The sequence below is a fragment of the Amphichorda felina genome (genome assembly GCF_050947745.1).
Source record: "Amphichorda felina strain 45539 chromosome Unknown scaffold_9, whole genome shotgun sequence".
NCBI lineage: Eukaryota > Fungi > Ascomycota > Sordariomycetes > Hypocreales > Bionectriaceae > Amphichorda > Amphichorda felina.
In genome coordinates this window covers 2,195,804-2,216,303 of record NW_028145041.1, presented here as the reverse complement: position 1 = coordinate 2,216,303, position 20,500 = coordinate 2,195,804, and the positions used below count along the sequence as shown (strand labels likewise).

General features: G+C 51.9%; 5 protein-coding genes and 1 non-coding gene across 6 annotated transcripts; 1 reads left to right on the top strand and 5 right to left on the bottom strand.

Annotated features, from left to right (window-relative positions):
* Nucleotides 1-1,291: 1,291 nt before the first annotated feature.
* On the bottom strand, nucleotides 1,292-1,392 carry ACO1O0_009267. Its single transcript has one exon. It is a non-coding gene; the product is annotated as a tRNA-Phe (tRNA).
* A 777-nt stretch (nucleotides 1,393-2,169) lies between these two features.
* Nucleotides 2,170-3,972, bottom strand: ACO1O0_009266 (major facilitator superfamily domain-containing protein; the record flags this gene model as incomplete). The annotated part of the gene is made up of 6 exons (XM_083198617.1): nucleotides 2,170-2,487; nucleotides 2,550-2,661; nucleotides 2,726-2,919; nucleotides 2,989-3,536; nucleotides 3,603-3,711; nucleotides 3,790-3,972. The coding sequence occupies 6 exons, from the start codon at nucleotides 3,970-3,972 to the stop codon at nucleotides 2,170-2,172; spliced, it is 1,464 nt and encodes a 487-aa protein (XP_083046352.1).
* Nucleotides 3,973-8,361: 4,389 nt separating this feature from the next.
* ACO1O0_009265 (uncharacterized protein) lies at nucleotides 8,362-9,361 on the bottom strand (the record flags this gene model as incomplete). Its single annotated transcript, XM_083198616.1, has 2 exons — nucleotides 8,362-8,752; nucleotides 8,823-9,361. The coding sequence occupies 2 exons, from the start codon at nucleotides 9,359-9,361 to the stop codon at nucleotides 8,362-8,364; spliced, it is 930 nt and encodes a 309-aa protein (XP_083046351.1).
* A 1,343-nt stretch (nucleotides 9,362-10,704) lies between these two features.
* On the bottom strand, nucleotides 10,705-11,539 carry ABA4_2 (SDR family NAD(P)-dependent oxidoreductase; the record flags this gene model as incomplete). Its single annotated transcript, XM_083198615.1, has 2 exons — nucleotides 10,705-11,015; nucleotides 11,095-11,539. The coding sequence occupies 2 exons, from the start codon at nucleotides 11,537-11,539 to the stop codon at nucleotides 10,705-10,707; spliced, it is 756 nt and encodes a 251-aa protein (XP_083046350.1).
* A 3,353-nt stretch (nucleotides 11,540-14,892) lies between these two features.
* Nucleotides 14,893-15,237, top strand: ACO1O0_009263 (uncharacterized protein; the record flags this gene model as incomplete). The annotated part of the gene is made up of 1 exon (XM_083198614.1): nucleotides 14,893-15,237. One exon carries the CDS (start codon nucleotides 14,893-14,895, stop codon nucleotides 15,235-15,237), a length of 345 nt encoding a protein of 114 aa, XP_083046349.1.
* Nucleotides 15,238-17,158: 1,921 nt separating this feature from the next.
* ACO1O0_009262 (transcription factor domain-containing protein) lies at nucleotides 17,159-20,248 on the bottom strand (the record flags this gene model as incomplete). The annotated part of the gene is made up of 3 exons (XM_083198613.1): nucleotides 17,159-18,963; nucleotides 19,018-19,931; nucleotides 19,992-20,248. The coding sequence occupies 3 exons, from the start codon at nucleotides 20,246-20,248 to the stop codon at nucleotides 17,159-17,161; spliced, it is 2,976 nt and encodes a 991-aa protein (XP_083046348.1).
* Nucleotides 20,249-20,500: the final 252 nt, after the last annotated feature.

The following is a 20,500-nucleotide window of genomic DNA, read 5'->3' as shown; positions in this document are numbered from 1 at the left end:
AGAGCGAGAAGGGGGTTGAAGACCAAGCTGGACTGTAAGGCAATGGGGATAACCACATTACGATATGACCTTGAGTCTGTATCGAGCAGGATGCACTTGGGGCACATTCCGTGTACATCTATCCAGTCATTAACGCGGGGGGTGTATTGTTAAGCATTGGATATGAGAGCTTACAAAAAGAGAACAGCCTCTTGGCAAGAGGACTCATATCAACACATCCAGGTAAGGATGAGATGGGAGGCAGTACGGAGGAAATGTGAAATCGCCTTGGGGGGCTAGGGGGATTGCAACTTATTATCTCCTCGTCCTCATTGAATTCTTCAAGTTGGATGTCTCCATTGCTCGTGTCGCCTTGATGGGAAGAACGGTCAAAGTCGGCTAATGTTATGTTTACAAAAGAAGCCGATGTAGAGACATCCTTTTCAGAAGATATTTGCCGTACAGTTCTTGGTCTTGTTTCTCCAAAAGGGCACTGTGAGGGTGCTGGCGTTGGTCGCTTTGATTTTCTCGCACGCGGCTCGTCGGGCCAAGTCAGTTGGAGACCATATCCACAGGCCCAGCGGCCGTCTAGACATCGCTTGCAAGTTGGCTTCTGCTCTGCGTTGGGTCTCAGCCTTATATCTATCGCCTTGGTGTTTTTCACAGAGCTCACCGTCACATTTCACTCTGCGTCTCCGGCATTGGATACATCCGGTTCGTGTCCTCGACGTTTTGATGCGTCCATGGAATGGTTTCTTTGCAGAAGAAGTCATGTCGCAGAATGCAAATAGCGGTCCATCCGGCAATTCGCTGGTACTAGAGGACTCGTGAGAAGAAGACGGTGTAGGAATAAGGAGAGCTCGTTGTACTGTGTACACCCCTTATTATGGGGTCTTCCCCGCTGTGGAGATTACCCATTGGAAAAAAAAGGGGACTGGAGAGTGGGGCTGCTGGAGCTAACTTCTCCGTATCTACGGATACCTACTACCTACGAACTAGTTAGGTACTAAAGGGCAGGATCACGTGCAGGCAGAAAGGAGAGGGGGAGCAACTGATTAATCGACCAAGCAACGACTTGCTAGGGACTCCATCGTGTAGAAGAAGACGCAGGGAGTCGGGGACGTCACTGTTGGTCAAGGACCCCTGGCAGTAGTATTTCGAGCGCGAGGAGGAAGGCGATTCGCTAGTACGCGAGGTGACGTACCCGTTCCTACCCACATTATCTTGATCTTGGGAGTGTTCCTGGCGCCGTCAAATGCCGCACTGCTTCACCAGACCCGCCTCTCCCACGAGGAAAAAAATTAAACAAATTTGGGGCGACTGTGGATCGAACACAGGACCTTCAGATAAACCGATGGTTTAGGATTGAAGTTTGACTTCAGTCTGACGCTCTCCCAGCTGAGCTAACGCCCCTTGCTTGTCGGTGCTGGGGAAGGTCTTCACAAGATTCAAGGCAGAGGCCAACTGATGTCATCAACATCACAAGCTCACAATGACAACCTCATGTCAATGAATACTCTGGGTATCGGCTGCTCTGGCTGGTTATATAACCACTCATGCAAATTTATTGATGGTTCCAACACAACAAGCAGTTTTATCCTCACAGGGTGGAAACCCTTGCGAGGCTCGTAGCACACATGTTACCAAAGCCGCAGAGTAAATGGGCAAACCTGGTGCATACAATTAATGCCCTCTTACAATACATTTAGGGTCAAGCACAATTTCGGACGTTGATCCACATACGCCGTACCTACTGGTAACATCGGATAACTTTGGTATCGCAATAATGTTGGGTTGGGATTCGGGATCCAGTACGATTCCAGCCACTTTCCTAAGCTGGACACTACTAGCAGAAGACTTTCTTTACATGTAGCTTGTTTCTCCGATCCATCATCTGAAGCATGGATCACCCAAAAGTTTGACACAAAGTAGAGCAAGGTCGGATGGGTTCATCGTCTGGTGCTCCGCGAAAGGCGACTACGCAGCGCTCAGAGCCCAGAAGATGTATATCTCGATACATTTCTTATATCATGGAATCGTAGCAATCACCATCAGTTTTGTATTGATCAGGGGCTCTATGTTATTATTTCTGCGTAGGATCTTACATCAGCTGTTGATATATCGTCTAAGATGTAGCGCCCTAAGATTGTTATGATTGCCTCTATCCCTCCTCATTTACACGGGGAGAGATCAGTAGGTGTACTGGAACCTCTTGTTTTCCTTATCGGTACAAGTAGCCCAGACCTCCCGGTCCATGAACCCCCCCTCTAATTCCTTGCGGTTACCACGCTTCTTATTCTCCCAGAGATAATAGAGGAAGAGCAGGAAAGTTGTCACGGCGCAACCAGCCTGGGTGCCCATCACGGCCAGCTTGGCCGGACGGTACTGGGGGGCATCTCGGACCTGGAATGTCTGAGGCCCTATTATGTTTCCAAGAGAAAATGAGCCCCCGATGATAGCAGTGGCAAAAGCTCGCTTCGTAGCGCCTCCAAAGTTGGCAGCGGTCCACTGGCCGGGTGAGTTAAACTAACCATATCATAATTGCGGTGGTTATGGGGGGAAACGCTTACGCTGTAGAAGATGGCCAGAGGGGCGACGACGGCGTTGACGAGGTAGACGCCAGCAAGGATACCAGAGCGGTTGCTGGTAGGAAGGAATGACATCAAGCCCCCCCCAATAATCCTACAAGGGTAAGCATCTCAAGTCAATAAAGGAAGGACAATAATGTCTGACACGGGAAACTCACGCAGGAATGATACAGACAATGACCCATGCCCAACGGTGCGAGCCCATTCGGATACCAAAGCCGACAAGGAGGGTAAAGAAAATACTAACAACTCCAGATGGCATATTCATCAGGGCAGCTTTCTTTGGGTCATAGCCAAGGTTGTGGATTAGAGTCGACGAGTACGTTGTGACGACACCACTGGAAACTGAAACCTGCATGACGGCCGTTAGGGGTTGAACCTATGGCGGGTTCTCTACTAGTACCCTGGGATTGTCACTTACAAGAAGGACCGACAGTGTCAGTAAATACATTTGGGGGTCACAGAGGGCCTCCAAGATTTGCCTGGATCGAAATTCGCGATTCTCAATGCCGGTGTGATTGACACTGACGTGCTTTAGCAGGGCAACCTTCTCGCTGTCGCTGAGCCACTTTGCCTTCATGGGTGTGTCAGGCAAGGCACACAAGGTGGATATTCCAATGACGACGGTGGCAAGTCCTAAAGAGAGAAACATGATGCGCCAGCCGGCGAGGGCTGTACCCTCGGTGATATGTTGGAAGGCGTAGGATATAGCACCACCAAAGATCTGACCTAAACCAACACCAAGATACCAGAATGAGAAGCGAGGAGCCTGCTCAGACTTGGTATACCACTGGCTGCTAATTAGAATGAGAGAGGGCCCAATAGTGGCCTCGAATATACCTAGGAACACACGAGACACTAAGAGAGTCTGGTAGTTGAACGCAGCAGCACCACAAGCAGTGGCAATACCCCACAGAACGACGTTAACTCCTAGCCACTTAGCAGCTGGGACCATCTGGAGGAACCAGACTGTGGGCTCATGTTAGTTCCTGATGTTTACTCTACAGTGTGAGTCAGAGGGGGGGGGGGGCTGACTGTTTGGGACCTCGAAGCAGATAAGGCCAACGAAAAGAAACGTGGCGATGTTGGAAAACTGGTTCCCAACCAGGTTCAAGTCCTCTTTAAGACCCATAACGGCGGCGTACTGGGTAGAAAGTCAACAAGAGCAGAGACTTGAGTAGGCTCCTCTGTGACATTGGGGAACCCGTGATGGGGTACGTACGTTTAGAATGACCTTGTCTAGGAACTGCATTGTATAGCAGCAGAACATGAGTGGTACAACTCGGTAGTCAATCCTCCGGCGGAGAGCATCCATATCGACGGGGGCATATTCAGCGGCGGCATCGCGGTGGCGGTCGAGGAACTTCCAAGCCTGGTCGACCCCAGCAGTGCGGTTCTCGGTCATATCAGCGTCTTGGTGTTTGCAGAGGCCGAGCTTAGTTTTTTTCTCGTCGGTAGATACTGACATTACAACAGAGGGCGCCATCGGAAACCAGGTAGCCGTCATAGTTAAGATGTACAAGGCGTCTAAGGAAAGGGATATACTTGTAGTCTCTCAAGATGGTCCTGGGTCTGCCGGCATCCACTTTCAGGAATAGAAGAGCGGGAACATGAGAAGAATTAACGAGAGACATTGAGTGAAGCTACGCTCAATATAAGGATGCAAGATTAAGGATCGATGGGACGGGGGGGTCCGATGGCGAAAAGGGGATTGGAAGGGGCACAAGAAAAAGAAGCCCGGGGGTGGGCGGATAGCCAAATTTGGAATACGAGTACTTGGATCTGGATTTCCAGAGGCTCAGAGCACCAAGTTTGCTGCATGAGGCGGGACAGATGGAGCTTTCATGTTGCTGATGGAGGGTGAGGTGACTCAAGTGAAGGTCCATAGCGTCGATCGCGCAGTCAATGTTGAGTGTTGGCCCTAGTAACCAGGCCCCTGTCCCTACCCCCCTGTCGCAGATTACGGAATACATGGAGCGGATCTGCAGTTCTGCACTTTGCCCACCCTTTCCCTGCATCCGTCCACCCTCCCAACACATTATGACGCGTGGGGGCCAGGACGAGAGGTGCTACCTACGAGTACTCGTATGAACCTTTAAAATCGTCGTGGACCGACTATCTCGAGGCTCAACGCTAGACATATCTGTACACTATGTTGTCTTATACGCCGTTGACACGGGGGGAGCTCCAGCATCCATCAGTTGATAAGAGCGTCGCCAAACACGGCACCAATCAAGGTACGAATAAAACATCCAAGCAGCCTGGGACGACGCCCTGCATATCTGTTGGCAGCCGTCACATCGGCCCTTGCAGAGTCACTTCTACGAGTATCCGTACAGCATTCATCATGCAGCTCCCAGGTTTCCTCCCCACCGTGTTCCCGTGAGCTAGTCAGTTGGCCCAGCAACGCGAGGTGTCGACTTGTCAAAGGCCCGGCCAACAGTCGCGGACAACAATGATGCATTCGGGCTGTCAATGCCGCTCCGCGCCAAATGGTCAAGCTTGGGCATTGGGCATCTTAATGGTGTGAGGGGTTGCGTATCCGTACTACGAGTATGTATTCAACTTGGGCGGACACGTTTTAGACTTACCGTACTAATGTAGACCATTCCCAAGAGCACCTCAGCTCATGACGTGCTGATTGAGAGCCGTTTTCCTCCAGAACTATCCCTACCTATACTCCATATATGAGTACGTATATACAGGTATGTGTGACTTGTCTTTGGGGAGATATTCGGCATTCTCTTGATCGTGGATAATAACACCGCCCCAACTCCCCGGCTCGACCGCAAGACCCCGCCGTTAATATATGTATCAAACATTTGCAGAGTTTTTTCTCGACGGCAGAAGGACTTTTGGTACCAGTGATATCTCGTTTTCCTTTTTATATTTCCGTCCCGTGCGTGGATTTTCGCATCCTGTCTCACTCATGAGTCCACTCCCCCACTTCCAGCCTTACACTTTCTGAGGCGTAAGGTGGGTTCAATGTGTTCTGCACGAACTGTTTACTATATCCGCACGAAGTACGAAGGTTGCGGAACACTTAATGTAGCTGTTAGTACGAATAGGACAGATACCGAATGCGCTACGACTTTTGATCGCAACCTACGTACTCGTACTCGTGCTCGCTAAAATGTCCAGTAGCAAGTGTTGCTATGTCTCACTCTAAGATAACCTCTCGCCGTGGAAGCAGATGATTGCCGATGGCGCCCAACTTCTAGGAACACGATATGGCTTGCCTAAGTCTCCCACTTGGCCTGCGTCTCCAGGAGAGCCTCCCCATCTAATACGAAGTATACCGAAGGCAACTGTGTTAGTCGACTCATTCATCAGATTGGTATATATGTTTTTGAGATTCCCCTTTTTCTCAGTCATTCGCGCCTTCTCTAAGATATTATTAGCGCATATGCCGAAATATTCTCTATATTGCAATTGGTTTGTTGTTTGGCGCACGTCTCGTTGGCATCTCTGTCCTCAGCCTCTTTACTACTACCATCTGCTCCACCACGCGATGTATGCAAACCAGCAGAATTCAGTACGGTGATGGCAATCCAACCACGCTAGTACGACGGGGGTTTATTGAATTCAATGTCGGTGTAAGTGCTCAAATTTGTTTTCCTGGGGCGCATCCTCGATCACGCCTGTGGCCCGAGATGATATCAAGTCTCCCCCTAAAACTTGCTGTCCTTTTTCTCTTTATTGGCGCCCAAATTTGACCAGTATATACATCTTTCATTAGATATAAATGATGCCATTGGCCCGTGTCTTTTCCTCTGGTTATAGATATTGATGATTTCCCTGGCCACCACTCGCACTAGAGGTATGGGAAGTTCTCATTCAGCTCTTTGCCCGCGTAGATCTGACGTGTTTTTTACTCTATGCAACCGAGTTAACTAGCTGTACTCATTCAGGTGAAGTTTGGTTGCATATACTTGTGATTTTGACTAACAGTAAGCTATTAACCGGTGACCATATGTATCTTTAATCCGGCAAGATATATCCAGAGCCGCTCCTCTTGAGGATCCAACCCCATTAGCTCACATATTTGCCGCCTAGGAAGCATCCATCCCGTGTCTTTTACAAGTTTGATGAGGTGCATCTTGTTGTTCTATAAAATCGGACGGCCGAGGGAGGGGGCGTCTAATATGTCGTTGGGACTGGAGAGCTAAACAAACACTGGATTATGTACTTGTCCCAGGATACATATGAAACCGTTCCTAGCCGCCGTCCTGGCATATGAACTAGCTATGAGAAGAGAGCGGAGAGCGGCGGGGTGCTCACATTCAAACTCTCTCCCATCGTTTTCTACTTGGACCACAAGTAGAAGACTAGCTAAAGCCTTTTTTTTAGAAAAAAAAAAGAAGGGAAGAAAAAGAGGGGAGAAAAGGCTCTAAAAAGCCTGGAAACTTGAGCTGCCCTCTTCCTCGCCGCGCTACTCCCTAATTCTACGTAAGGAAGGCTTTCTCTCTCGGTCGTCAAACACCCAAAAGTTATCATCTTCAACGGGTTTTATGATCGTGTGGCCAGGCGATGGCGGCAGGCTCCTAGTCTAAGGCCTTTTACTACTTGAAAATAGGGTAAGGAATTAGTAGCTTTAATGGGAGAACGGGATTAGTGGCTACGTATTCCCTTCTGTTAGCGAAATTCTTGATGGTGCGAACTAATGGTTTGATCCCTTGGGTATCGTCGTTTTGGTAACTACCTCTATGTAGCTGCGACGAGCGTCCACCTGTCGTCTCTTTGCCCGAGCTCCGTGACCGGTCTCTAGTTTAGCCAATAGCTTTTCGTTTCTCTCTTTTGACAGTCATTATCCTTATCAGCTTCGCGTGGGTATCTATCGTAGCATCTAAGGTGTCTCGAAGCCCACCCCAGCCTTCATTACAAACTACCGCCCCTACCATACTGGCATCGGCCGTCGGATGTGGTGGCGGATAATTTCGGTGGCTGAGGACAACGTGAGTGATAGGTCTGCAATGTGACCTCGGCTTTGGTGAGCATCTTCTCACAGCAAGAGAAGTCGTCTCGTCTGTAGCTAGTTCGTACGCTTAATCATTGGCGAATGTTGGGGTAAACCCGGAATACTACTGTATAATCAGGTTTTTAATGAGAGGCGGCATGTTCCCATCCCGGGCATAGTGGCTGAAGCAGCGTGGTAAATGGCCCCAATGCTGTTGTGTGAGATCCCACGTGGTGGCACATACAGTTAATACTGGGAATTGGCTTCGGGAATTTACTAGTTACTTCGTATTTTGTACTACTTTGAACATACCTAGGTAGAATAATGCCGACAATGATATTAGCTAGGCCATGAAGAATGAGAGCCGAAGGCAGAAAGGGTGGCCTGTCATGAGCTCCAATTCCCTGGCTCCAGTCGGCATTAGACCGAAACGCCGAGATTAGATGATAACTGTTAGCCACCAATCCCCGATCCACATGCACACTTGGCAGCTTCGCCGTAGTAGCTGGATGCCCCATGGCGCCACATGATACCCACTGCCCAGCCGGGCGAGGAGTGAAACATCCAAGACTCCATGATCCCGTCGGTTGCAAGTCGCCCAAAAAAAAAACCCAAAGTCATTGAGCCACATCAACAACACTGGGCCCAACATTGGAAACGATGTGGAAATTCGGCAGTGAATATGCAACCCATCTACTCCGTATAGATACATAAAACGCCAGTGCAAGCGCAAACCCGCTCCCAGTGCCAACGCCGTTTTTTTCACATGATATCAAACCCCATTGAACTCCGGTCGTCAAGAGACTCAAGGTCATCATCAATTCCTACAGCGACAACTCAGTCAGAGCAGATGGCATTCTCCTGTGAGTGTTTTTCCCCACACCAGATGAAAATCCTGCGGAACTCATCCGACGACTTTGGTTGTTTTCGGGCACTGCACCCCCATCCAACCATGCCTTGGCTTGTGGCGTTCATGCAGTAGCTGACACAGCACCCGGTGCCCTGCGGTGCCCAAACGTAACTTGCGATGCCAAAGTCGAAGTTAAAGCCACGCTCCTCGGTGTACATTTCGGTGACATTCCCAAGATATTCCTGTTCAGAGAAGCCCTGGAATGCAAAGCTCTCTAGGAGGACGGTGCCATTGTTGAGGAACTGAGGGGTGGCAGAAGGTACCTCTGATGCCGTCTCTGTCGCTGTTGCTGTCCCTGTTTCTGCCGCAGCCGCAGTTCTGCCAAAGGACCAAATGTTAGCACGGGACAAGGACTGAGCCACAAATCCATGGAAAGAATAAGACTCACGTTGACGATGGGACTTCTGAGGTAGATGTCGGGGAAGTATCGCCTCCATCTTCGGCATTACCCCCATCGTCCGAAGACCCCGACTTGGACGCCGACGATGCTGCTACGGCCCCACCAACCCCTCCTCCCACCGCCGCGGCAAAGACGATGAGTAGCACCGCAAGAATGATAAAGAAAGTCCTCCGGCCAATCCCAAAGACTTTCTGATCCTTCGATGGCGACGCATCTGTTGGCGGTACGGTGGTGGCCGCGGCGGAGGTAGCACCTGCAGATACCGAGTATTCGGGAGGGATAGCTGTTTGGGGGCTGACCTCGTAGGCGATGGAAAACTTTGGCGATTGCGCTTCGTAAAAGGCTGCAGCAGCATTGGGGTCCTCCTTCGAAATGGCTTGGGGTGTATCGTCGACGTAGACTTCGGGGAGATTGTCGTCCCGTTGCTCGGCGTAGACCCTCGAAAACCCAGAGATGCTAGTATTAGTATTCCCCCGCGTGTGACTCTGAGCACTGTTGCTGTGCTCGTCTTGGTTTGAAGATGCCATTGTGGAAGGCTTGATGGCAACGCCGGCGAGAGATCAGAGAAACGGTTGAACGCAGGTCAAAGGATGAAGGATGCGTTACAGTCTCTTGATCGTCGGAGCCGGGGCTTATTTCAAGTAAGGCTCAACATGGCTCTGGCTACCCTTGGGCAATCAAGGCGAGGCTGTCTTCTACATTGTACATGTGGTTGCGATGGTTGCATCCGCTTGAGAGCCTACAAATGCTTCCCAAGTTGCCATATTCGGTCAACTGGTGTCCTGGCAATGGCGCAAACCCTGCATGCACAGTTCTGCAAGGTTTTAGGGGGTGCCTTGATTCGTCCCACATGAATGATAAGACGGACGAACTTTGTGGGTTGAAGAAGGTGAAGATCGACAGTAAGAGGAACAGCAGTGTGTGAGACTCTGAGCCCCTAGAGCGCCATTAAAACCTGGGCTGAACCCCCCCTCCCGTCTTTGCCTTGTACAAGGCTGAATTTCAACATCAAGACAACCTGGGCGGCCACGGGAGTGATGGCTGAGGCACTCTCACCAACTGGTGCGCCACCTAAGGCAGACAACCGTACGGGTTTCAGAAACCAGACGTATGCCAAGTAACGGGCTGCTGGCCCATTGTGGCCATGTTAGGGCCTCATGGGTGATGATTCTCCCAGCCACAGGCCCACCGCTTCATAGAAGGCCCACAGCTCCATTCATTAAAGTAGTCACTTGTACTCCGTACTCTACGGAGTATCGCAAGATGGGGTGGCTGAGGCTGAGGGCAACCATTGGTTGCTCAGCGGTCCATGACGGGAACAATCTTGCTCAATTCACCTGCCGCTTCAGGCGAGGTACGGCAAATACGAAGTGAGGCTTATCGACTCAGAGCTATTATATAAACACGACTAATAGCACATGAAACGACCGGAGGCCGACTGTTGACTGATCGGAGAAGACGGGCGACGGGCGACTCCACTTACCCCGGGAGAGCTCCGACACGGAGGATGCTGCACTGGAGCCTCGCCCAAGACGCCGGCGACTGGCGTCGGGGAGAAATAAATGTTCGATACTTTGACCCTTTTACCGCTCCACTGAATCGCCTGAAATCCGACTTAAGGCGCGTCAGGCCAGTACGAGACTGACCATGGCTTGTCTAAACACAAGTGGAGGCTATCTTGTTCGGAGTTAGCTATTCCGTTGATAGATCAGGAGAAGCGTATTCTGCAAACGTCGCCTTGAGGTGCGAGAGGGTCCGAGGGGGTAATCCGTTGGGGGCTGGTATTGAAACTGGCATCTGCCCTCCCCGTCTTCCCTCTCCCTCTTTGGAAATCCCCGCTGGGCCTTTTTGCATGTGCAACCTGCCATATTCAATTCCAGGCCCCGTCTACTTGGTATACACTTCCACTGACAAAGGTGCTTTCCGGGCCCAGCAAGAAAGCAATCACACTGGCCGTCTCCTCGACCGTGCCCCGCCTCCTGAATGCGGTGGGCTCGTCGAACGGGGCATCGCTGGGGCGACCTCGATGGTCCCATTCCTTCTGCATCAGCGGCGTGTAGACGGAGCCTGGAGCAACGCTATTGACGCGCACCTCCCGATGTCCATTCTCTTGCGCCGCAGCTTTGGTGAGCCCAATGAGCCCGTGTTTGCTGGCGTCGTAGGCAGAGTGGTTCGCAAACCCTGTGAGGCCCTTATGTCAGAGATTCAAACCTTCCTGCGCCCCAAGTCCCGGACGCCGTAGTCTGGAAATCAAACGCACCTTTAATGCCGTGTATTGAAGAGATGTTGACAATAGACCCGCCATCCACAATCTTGCGTAGTTCTGCCCGTAGGCAGTACATGGTTCCTGTGAGGTTGATGCCGATAATCTTGTCCCACTCGCTGTCTTCCATGTCCGCGACAGATGTGATGCCATGGACCTTGCCGATGACGCCGGCAACGTTGGCAGCACCGTCAAGCCGGCCGTAGGCCTCCACCACTGAGTCGATCCACGAGTCCACCTCTTCTCTCTTGGAAATATCCACCCGGGAGATCATAAAGGGGACGTTGAGGGGTGTGAAGTAGGCCCTGGTATCCTCCATAGCCTTGGGATCAACGTCGGCGATACAGACGGTTGCGCCGCGCATGGAGAGGAGCTTAGCTGTCGCCAGACCAATCCCACTGGCACCGCCGGTGATGGCGAAGACTTTGCCCGAGAGTGACATGCTTGCAATCGACGACTTTGATCCTGAGTTGAAAAGAGAATGACAGATCTAATAAAGACGGCCGCGCTAGGAGCTCTGACCCCGCCAAACACACCGTGAAACTAGCTGGATCAGATGTGCGGGGGGATGGTTTGTCGGAATTGGAGTCGAGGTCGTGTTTGAAACGTTGGAACGTGAAAAGCACTGCGGTGGTTGTTTTTGCTCGGCGCGGCGGCCTCTTTATCACAGGTCCGCCGAGCACAGGTCTTGAGATTTATTTGATGACAGCCAACTTCGCAAGGATATCCCCGAGGCGATGGTGGACCTGATGGCAACAAGAATCACCCGTCGGTAAAATGCGTACCGACCCCACCAGTGAGGGCGTGGATATGTCCCACACAATGGAGAACCCCTCATCATCAGGACATGGTGTTTTTAGCCGTCCTCTTTCAGTGACCCTGCTTTTAGTCACCCCACAGTTGTGCCACGCTCAGGAGCTGGAACCTCCTCGACATCCAGATTCAGGGACCAGAATCGCGGCCATGTGGCTCTGTTGCCTATCGCGTGCTGGGGATGAAGCCAGAGGGGAAACACGGCATTGCAGGAGTTATGAGACCGGGCGACATCGGATAACTTGATGTAAAACCTCTATAAATCTATTAGCAAGACTGTGTATTGTTACTACAAGGAAAATAGACGAGAAAATTGACCTGCGCAACGCGTAGTTCATAAATAATAAAGGTACTCACACTTTATATTTGCTCACTCCTGTATCCTTTTTGGGTTGATCTAGCACTGAAGTTTGCGAATACAACCGGAGCAAAGGACCAGTTGACTAAAACGCAACAATATATATTTATATATGTATATGTCCCTTGCAATAATGCGTGGGTGATAAGTGGATATCACACCATTCAATGGCAAAGCCACAGGTGCATCTTCGTCGTGTCACCAAATATCGGGGATGAGGGTCATCCTTATTATGCAATTCTGCACGCTTTAGAAATCTGCCTTGTTTCAGCGTGTATCTATTGGTTTCTGCCCGACAAATCTGTGACAAATTGTCAAAGCATGCATTTCCCCCCATCTCTTCTTGGGCACGACATGGCTACGCGATGATGAACGTACTTCATGAAAGTTTCACATCCCAAAAAAAAAATTAATAGTACTTACTATGCGACTGAAGGTGAGAGACAAAAGGAAGGGGTTTTGCACTAGTCGGACCTAGAGTCAAACCCCCCCGGTAGGAAAGAGGGTGCACCTCCAAGCGGAACAAAGTACTCCGTCCGCATGGCCCTGTCACCGCGCTCACTCTCTGAAGTTGGTTGGAGATGGCACCGAGCATCAGACAACCATGGTGTAAAAAATGTCGAGCTCATGTTTCAGGATCTCAATGCCTGGGACAGCGCACTGTACGAGTATGTGACAAGCTTGGGAGGTAACCTGCTTACCCGCCGCTTACCCGCCAGCCGGTCAAAGAGACAACGGCCACCCTCGGATGCCTGGAACCTCGCGAGGAAGCGGTGACGCAGCGTGTGTCACCTCTCATCAATGGCGGTGGAGTATCTGTGCATGATTGTGGCGATGATTGGGTGGTCATGAGGAGAGTTTGGGGTTTAGTCAATCTCTGGGCCGGTTGCATCGAGGGGGCGAGACAGTGCAGAGGTTTCGTGGATGGACTGTGGTGTGCCTTCGTTCTGCGAAGGTTCAGCTCAAGGTGAATGACAATGACGTGGTCGTATGAGTCTCGGGTCAATGCTGGCGATGAAATGCGCCCATCCTTTTGGACCAAGAGAGGTGGGCAGTGAAGGTCTTGAACTTCCTCACACCCGTTCAATTCTCCCCATAATTTTCTCGCGCTCAATCATACGGCTCAAGAGCATTGGAATCTGGCTTCGTGGGCCACCACCGCACTTCCATAACACCCAGGCCAGCGTATTTTCGGCGCCCCATTGCTGCCGCGCGAGTAGGTACCTTACATACATGCAGTGCTGCCCTTGCAACAGACCTACGAGTACGGAGTACCTTACTGCGTCTTGACCCTAAATGTGGAACACCTGGTCTAGACTATGCTGGGACGCTGCAGACTGAGCTGGCACTGTGACACTGTGCCGGCGACCGCGTCCGTCGCAGCCTATGCCTAAAGGAGCGCGGCGCTGCCACACACAATTCCTAGGATACACCACACAATTTAGTATCAATTTAGAAGTTTTGGTAGTATGAGAAAAACCTCTCCAAATTGCTGATATTTTACTGACGTTTGAGAAAGATAGATAATCCATTGGACACGGGCGCGGTGAGGCGAGCGGGTGGGGAGAGTAACAACTTACAAGCGTCCCAGTGAAGCGCCGCGGGCCGCTGCCAAGTCTGGGGGAACAGGGCTCTGACAGGGCCTGACAGGGCTCTGAGGCCTTCCGCGGTGGATTCAGTGGGCCATCTCTAGCGTTGTCTGGGGAAGTGGGCCGATGAGGCCACTGATGGCTCCACTACAGCTACGAAGCTCAGCAACAAACACACATCGCTCCAAGGCGTCATGGGTTTTTCCTCGAGGAAAAGAGCAGCAAAGGGTGGGTAAATTGGAAGGACTCGGGATTATCCCAGTCAAATTCCAGGAACAGCACCGTTGTTGCGGCTCATCCACCCGGTAGCGAACCTTGTGCGACGGTGATGGAGGGGCGGCATCCTGCCTGCGTAGTCATTCTGTCCCCCTCACACCATCTTACCCAACCATCGCCAATGCCACCCACAAGTCCCGTTACCTCAAGACGCGAATGCTCTCGCATGGAATCACCTTATAGAGCGCCTGAATGCCGTAGACATGTCCCTTTTACATGAAGCGGAATTGCTTCGTCCAGCTCCAACGAGAAGCTTAGCACTCGTTGTGACTGTATCTCAAAACGCCCGGATCCAGAGCGCATTGAATTAACAGCATTCCAATAGGTAGCGTCAACCAAAGGTCTCGCCTCCCTTATACGTCAATGGCCCCCCATATTACCCCGCTTCCTAGTCCACCCCGGCAACCCAATCCAGATCTGCTCACTGGTCACTCGTCCACATGCCTAGGCGCCTGATCTCCCTCTCGCCCATCCATATAAAGGTTTATCCCCCTTCGCCTCCTAATTCTCATCGTAACCCTCTTCCACCATCAAATCCATCGTACATACTCTATTGATCGACCTTAAAACACCACGCCGTATCTCTCAAGGACCAACGTCATCTGAGTCGTCCTTGGTGACAACTCACATTTGTACGCCCGAGCAGGCACCTAGCGAGGTATCCATGACCAGAATGCTAATGTCTCCATTCATACAGACATAACCACATACCAAGAAACACCTCCCCACTCTACCACACGACACTCCAACACCGCCATCATGCCTCACCGTGTCCCCAAGCTCCCTAGCGCCAGGCGCTCCGAAATTTTTCTCATCGGCGCTGCTGGTGTCGGCGTCCTGACTCCGCTCTACCTCATTATGCCCGGTGCCGAGGAGCGCCTCGCCAATCAGACCACCAAGTGGGCTCCTCGATGGGAGCGTAACATCAACTTTTTCGCCCCGCCGGTCGAGCGTGGCATGCAGCGTATCGAGCCCCCCGTCTCTCGGACCGTTCAACGCATCGACGACCGTCTTCCCCTCGAGAGGATGGCCAAGGGCGTCGACTCGAAAATCCGGAGTGGCATCGCTCGCTTCAACGGCCCCAGTGGCCCTAACGCGTCATGATTTTGATGGGTATCGGCTGATTTACGAATATGGAATATGGTGTTGACGGATCCGGGTTTCTTTTGTTAATGTATATTACGATACAACCCACCAGGGTGAAGAACATTTTTTACTATCCGCCTCAGCCGCCTTTTTTCTTGAACAGATACGAGTTGTTTCCCTTCGCCCAAATCCTTTCCTTAGCCCCGGAGCTCAAGAGCTGCTCCTCATGATGTTCCTGGCAAGCTACATCCCGGGCGAGATGAGTATGGCCGTATCGGAACTCCCTTGGGCACAGCATAGGCAGTGTGTTAATATCCCTCTGTTTCTGGTCCTGTACTCTTTTCCTTGGTTAATTGTAGCTGTTGCGCTATTGTGGGACTGCAGATGAGCATCCGCACGTACAGTTGCTCTGGAGCTCGGCCAGTCTTGTGGAGTCGAGCGGAAGCTGGAACCGATAGGAATCTCCCGGAACTCCGACTGTATCTCGGCATACTAGAAAGCTCACATATGCAGGAAAATGAAATACCTATGCCTAGGCTTGGGTTAGTGGCTTACAGCTAGACTCTCGAGCCGGAGCTACCGGCCTCACGCCTCGCCGTTGGATCGCACGGTCCCGTAACTCCCCTCCCGGCCGCATGCAGTCTTTGTGGGTTTCCAACATACGCCATTACTTACTAGTATAGTACTATTGCTCTCATTTTTCAACCACTTACTGAGATTACCACCAGATTCAAGCACTGCCATTCCTATCATTGTCGTTGAACCCCCTGGGTTCGAGACACAATGACATCGCTTCTGAGGGGAACAGCTTTCATCACGGGTGCTGCAAGCGGCGAGTGTTCCTCCATCAGTCCACTAGAATAAAGCAGAAAACTCATCCATGGGAATCCAGGCACTGGGCAGTCCACGGCATTGCCGTTTTCCAGGCATGGTATTAATAAGTTGGCCCTGGCAAACGTCCACATGGGAAACATCGAAAAGACCCAAGCCATGTTCATGAAACGATTCCCAAGGTTGAGATCCTGCCTCTGCACATGGATTTCCGGAGCAAGGCGCAAATCAAGGATGGAATTGCCGAGACCATAAGCAAGTTCGGCCGCATGGACTTGGCTGTTAACAACGCCAGAATTGTGAGATCTGGAAGGGTGACGAGGAGATTGAGGGGATTCTGGACATCAACCTTCACGGCATGTACCGCTGTCAAAAGAAGGAACTGCGTCTCATGGTGAAGCAAGAGTAAGTCTTGGGCTTTTCCCGGGAATTCAGCGGGTGGACGAAGGCGAGCTGACGCAGAGGATGCAAAGACTTAGGTCCGCGTGACGGCCGCGGGCGCATCATCAACGTCTCCTCGATGCATGGCGATGTAACTCTCAACAGCAGGATACCCCAGACCGCTTACACGACGGCAAAGCATAGTATGTACTATTAGACTGATTGCAATTTGCTTCCAGTGTTGGGGTGCTGAGCTGACGGCATGTCCTTAGTTGTCCCGGGCCTGACAAAGGGTAATGCCAATTCGTACGCCGACTATCAGATCCGCATCAACGCTCTCTGCCCCGGCTATATAGCTACCCAATTGATCAAGGCTTAGATCGACGAGGGCAGCGATGGTCGGCTACAGGCGGACCTGGACCGCTTGCCGCTGCGGCGGATCGGGACCGTGGAGGAAATTGCTGATAGTGCCGTCTGCCTGGCATCGCCCATGAACAGCTACATGCAGGGCACTGGGACTGTCGTTGATGGTGGGCTCACATCAAACTAACCAAGAAGGAACTCCTCCTAGGAGCAACTATTCTAGTAACGTTATGAATTTCTGAGATTCCGACGCCATCATTGTTCATACAGACGTTACATACCCGCAAAATAAGCCTGGAGGACGAACCTGACGGTTACCAATTCACCCCGTTGACACAAAGTTCCGCGGAATCAAATGAAACACCTAGTTGAAGCTAAAAAAGTCCAAGTCGTGATTCCTGGCCGTCTCATTCTCTGACCCCGGGCCCGTTTCCACGCTCTGCACCAAACCACTGAGGCTGACCGGGCTCATACCGTTCAATTCCGGGTTAACCACTGCCATCTCAGCGTTCCCGCATGTGTCTTCGACGCCATCCATATCCACCTTGTTGAGCCCAAACGGCGTGCCGGACATAAGGCCATTTGAGAGCGCAGAGCTTTGAGCCAGAATGGAGCTAGCACTTAGTCCTGCTGGCCCGGAACCAAAACCCATCGGGGGTTCAAATCCAGTGTTCCCAGGTTGATGGCCGCCGTGCAGGCTGCTAAGGCCCCAATTGTCTGAAGAGGGTGTGAAAAGAGTCCCGTCGTCCGCTCGGCCCTGCTCATGGCTAGGGTCCATTTTGATTGCGGGGCCCCCGAGGAAGTCGAGGTCAATGTGGCTCCCATCTGTTGCTTCTAGGGAGAAGAGCATCGATTCAACATGCGAATGATGTCGTTGATGAAGCTCTGGGGCGCTAAACATATGGTGGCTCTGGGCCGAATGCGATTGCACGGCATGTGTCTCGCTGCTCGAGAAGAAGGGCGGGGGAGGACGTGTAAACTCGGACGCCCTCCTGCTGTTTCCTGGCCGCATCTTTTTGACGGGCTGTCCCATATCAGAGTCGGCCGCTTCGCGACGTGAAGGAACAACGGAGGCCGAGATACCACTACTTCCGCTCATGGTCGTGAAGGGGAACCCTTGGTGACGGCTAATGGTCTGGGGAGGGTCACCAATACTGAGCCGAATCTGTGCCAAAACGGCCTTGAGAAGGTCATCCATGCGCCCTGCCGGATGGTATGTATGGCTCATATCTCCAAGGGCATCGCTGAGAATCTCCAGGTACCCAATGTACATTCGGCGGTCCGAGTCACTGCGTTGATATGCCAGCGCAGCGATGAGGGCCAGGACAGCGGTCCCTGCATGCTGGATTCCGGTGACAAAAATCTTGCGGCCATCGAAGCGCTGGCGGTGCTGCCAGAAAATGCGAGCCACACGGATTGCCTGCTGCGTGCAGATACTCCGCGAAAGAGAGGCACGGCTGTCATGGATTATGGAGTGCGGGTCACCCATGCCGAGACAGTAACCATCACCCAAACCTGGGTGTTGCGAAGCGGCATCTGAAGCTACGGGTATATGACCTGACTCGGGGCTGGGATGCGATCCTGTGCTGGAGCCATCACCGGTGATAGAGCCGTATCTAGCCCAGGGGCGGTGCAACAGTATCATGGAGACATGGTACTGTTGGTGGAGCAAGAAGAAGCTGTAGGGGGCCGTCTTGATATTGCTCGGTTTCCACGCCAGGTTATCAGGGAGACGATGGTACCAGTTCTGAAGCTGCCGATCGAGGTTGATAACCTGGAGATAGGCGTTGTCCTCGGCCTCACTTATGAAAAAGATGTTGTTCTGATCCATGTTAGTCTTGTTGAGGACATGATGATCTCGAGATTCGACGATCCTGCCAGCGAGCTCCATGAGCTCTATTAGCTGTTCATAGATTTCCATGATCAAGTTCCTTTCTGGTGGCGTCGCGGCTTCGGAAGTGAGGTGGACCATCTTGTCGGATAATAACTCCATGCCGAGGTCCTGGCTCTTAATGCTCGTTGGCCGTCCGAGAAAGAGTGCCCAGTATTTGTCGTATATGACGCAGGCCCTCATGACCATGTGACGGATCTGGACTTCTTGCATGGGCATGTCATTACTTCGATAGTCTAGATGAAGGCCAATATCAAAAGCAAGGCGGTTTGCCATCCCTGTTATTGAGTTAGCGTTGGTGTCTCTTGTGCTCTGAGATTGTCGACTCTCACCTGCGTACATCCACCCGGTGTTGTCTCTCCCAACGCCACACTCTAAGTCCCCCAATAGAAGTAGAGCCTGAACGCTGGGGATACCACCAGGACGTTCAAGCTCAATGTCAAGCATGTACTTGGCCTCCCTATGTAGAGTACTCTCGCGGTGCCCCAGCGAGATACCCCTCATATCATCCCGGTCCGTGTCGCAACCGCGGTAGCCCATGGCCAGGATGGCAATATGGAGAAAAGAGCTGTAGAACTTGGGATTCTGCGACTCGCGGTCTGCTTCAAATGCATCCCGGTTGATGACAGGGATATTGGTATTATAATATTCGAAGAAATGGTCCATCAGGTAGTCGTAGGTCAGTATGCTCAGAGACCGGATGATCCTCTCAGCTCTTCGAACTTGTTCTGGCGGCTCCCGGGAATCGAGGTGGTCTGGGGTCTCGGCGTACACATGGCTGTTGGCTGTAGGACCAAAGAACCGGAGCCTACCCGAGAGCTGGTCAAAGGACAAGTTGCCTCTGGTTGAAAGTAGTCGATGTACAATGTCCTCTTGTTTGGAATCCAGCATCCTGAGGGGGGATTCTTCCTTTGACAGTGCTTGAAGCATCTGACTGTCGGTCATTATGGGGTCGTTGTGATCCATTTCTCCTAAGTCATGCTTGGTGAAGTCGTTTGTTGAGTCCGGCGGGGAAGGGACATCACACGGGGAGTTCATGAGAGGCGCTCTCTGGTTCGATGTTGGGCACCCATCACTCGAAGTTTGACGCTGCTGCTGCTGCTGCTCATCCGATTTGTTTTGGGAATCGTGCTTGGTCTTTGGTGGATGGGAGGCCGGAGGTGGGACAACACCCTTGTCCATGAGCATGCTTTCGAGCAAGGTGATGCGGTCCGAGAGAGATGACATGTAAGCCTTAGATATAGGCCTATTGGCGTTTAGTGTGAGTGATGGGAAGGAGGTGACGAGCTGGCAGAGGACCACTTACCGCCTGCGCTCATCATCGTTCTTGATGATACACTCGGTGCCGGCCCTGCGGCACTGGTTGCACTCAGATTGACCCTGGGGCACAACACAGCGGATTCTGCGGTCCCGGCAGGATGCGCATGCTACCGAAGCGCGATGGCGGACCTGCTGTTTGCCAGACTGACGAGTTGAAGTCTGGGCGTTGCGCGAAGAGACATTTTCCTGAGTGGCAACGTCACTGGATTCACCGGCGTCTTTCTTGTCCCCAGTGGCAGTCATGATGGGCTAGGGCGCAAAAGACCTTGAGCCTAAGTGTATCTGGAGAGTGTGGGTGACGATGGTCCGTCCTGTCTGGTGGTAAAGTCGCCTGGCCCCGTAGGGACTCGTTGTTATTTATGGTTCCTTGCCTAGGGTCACCAAGAGGATTGACAAGCCATGGTGACTCTAATGCGAAAAATGAGGATGACGATGATGGAGTTCTACTCGTAGTGAGTGAGGAACCAAGGAGCTGTGACGGCGTGGAGAGCGCGA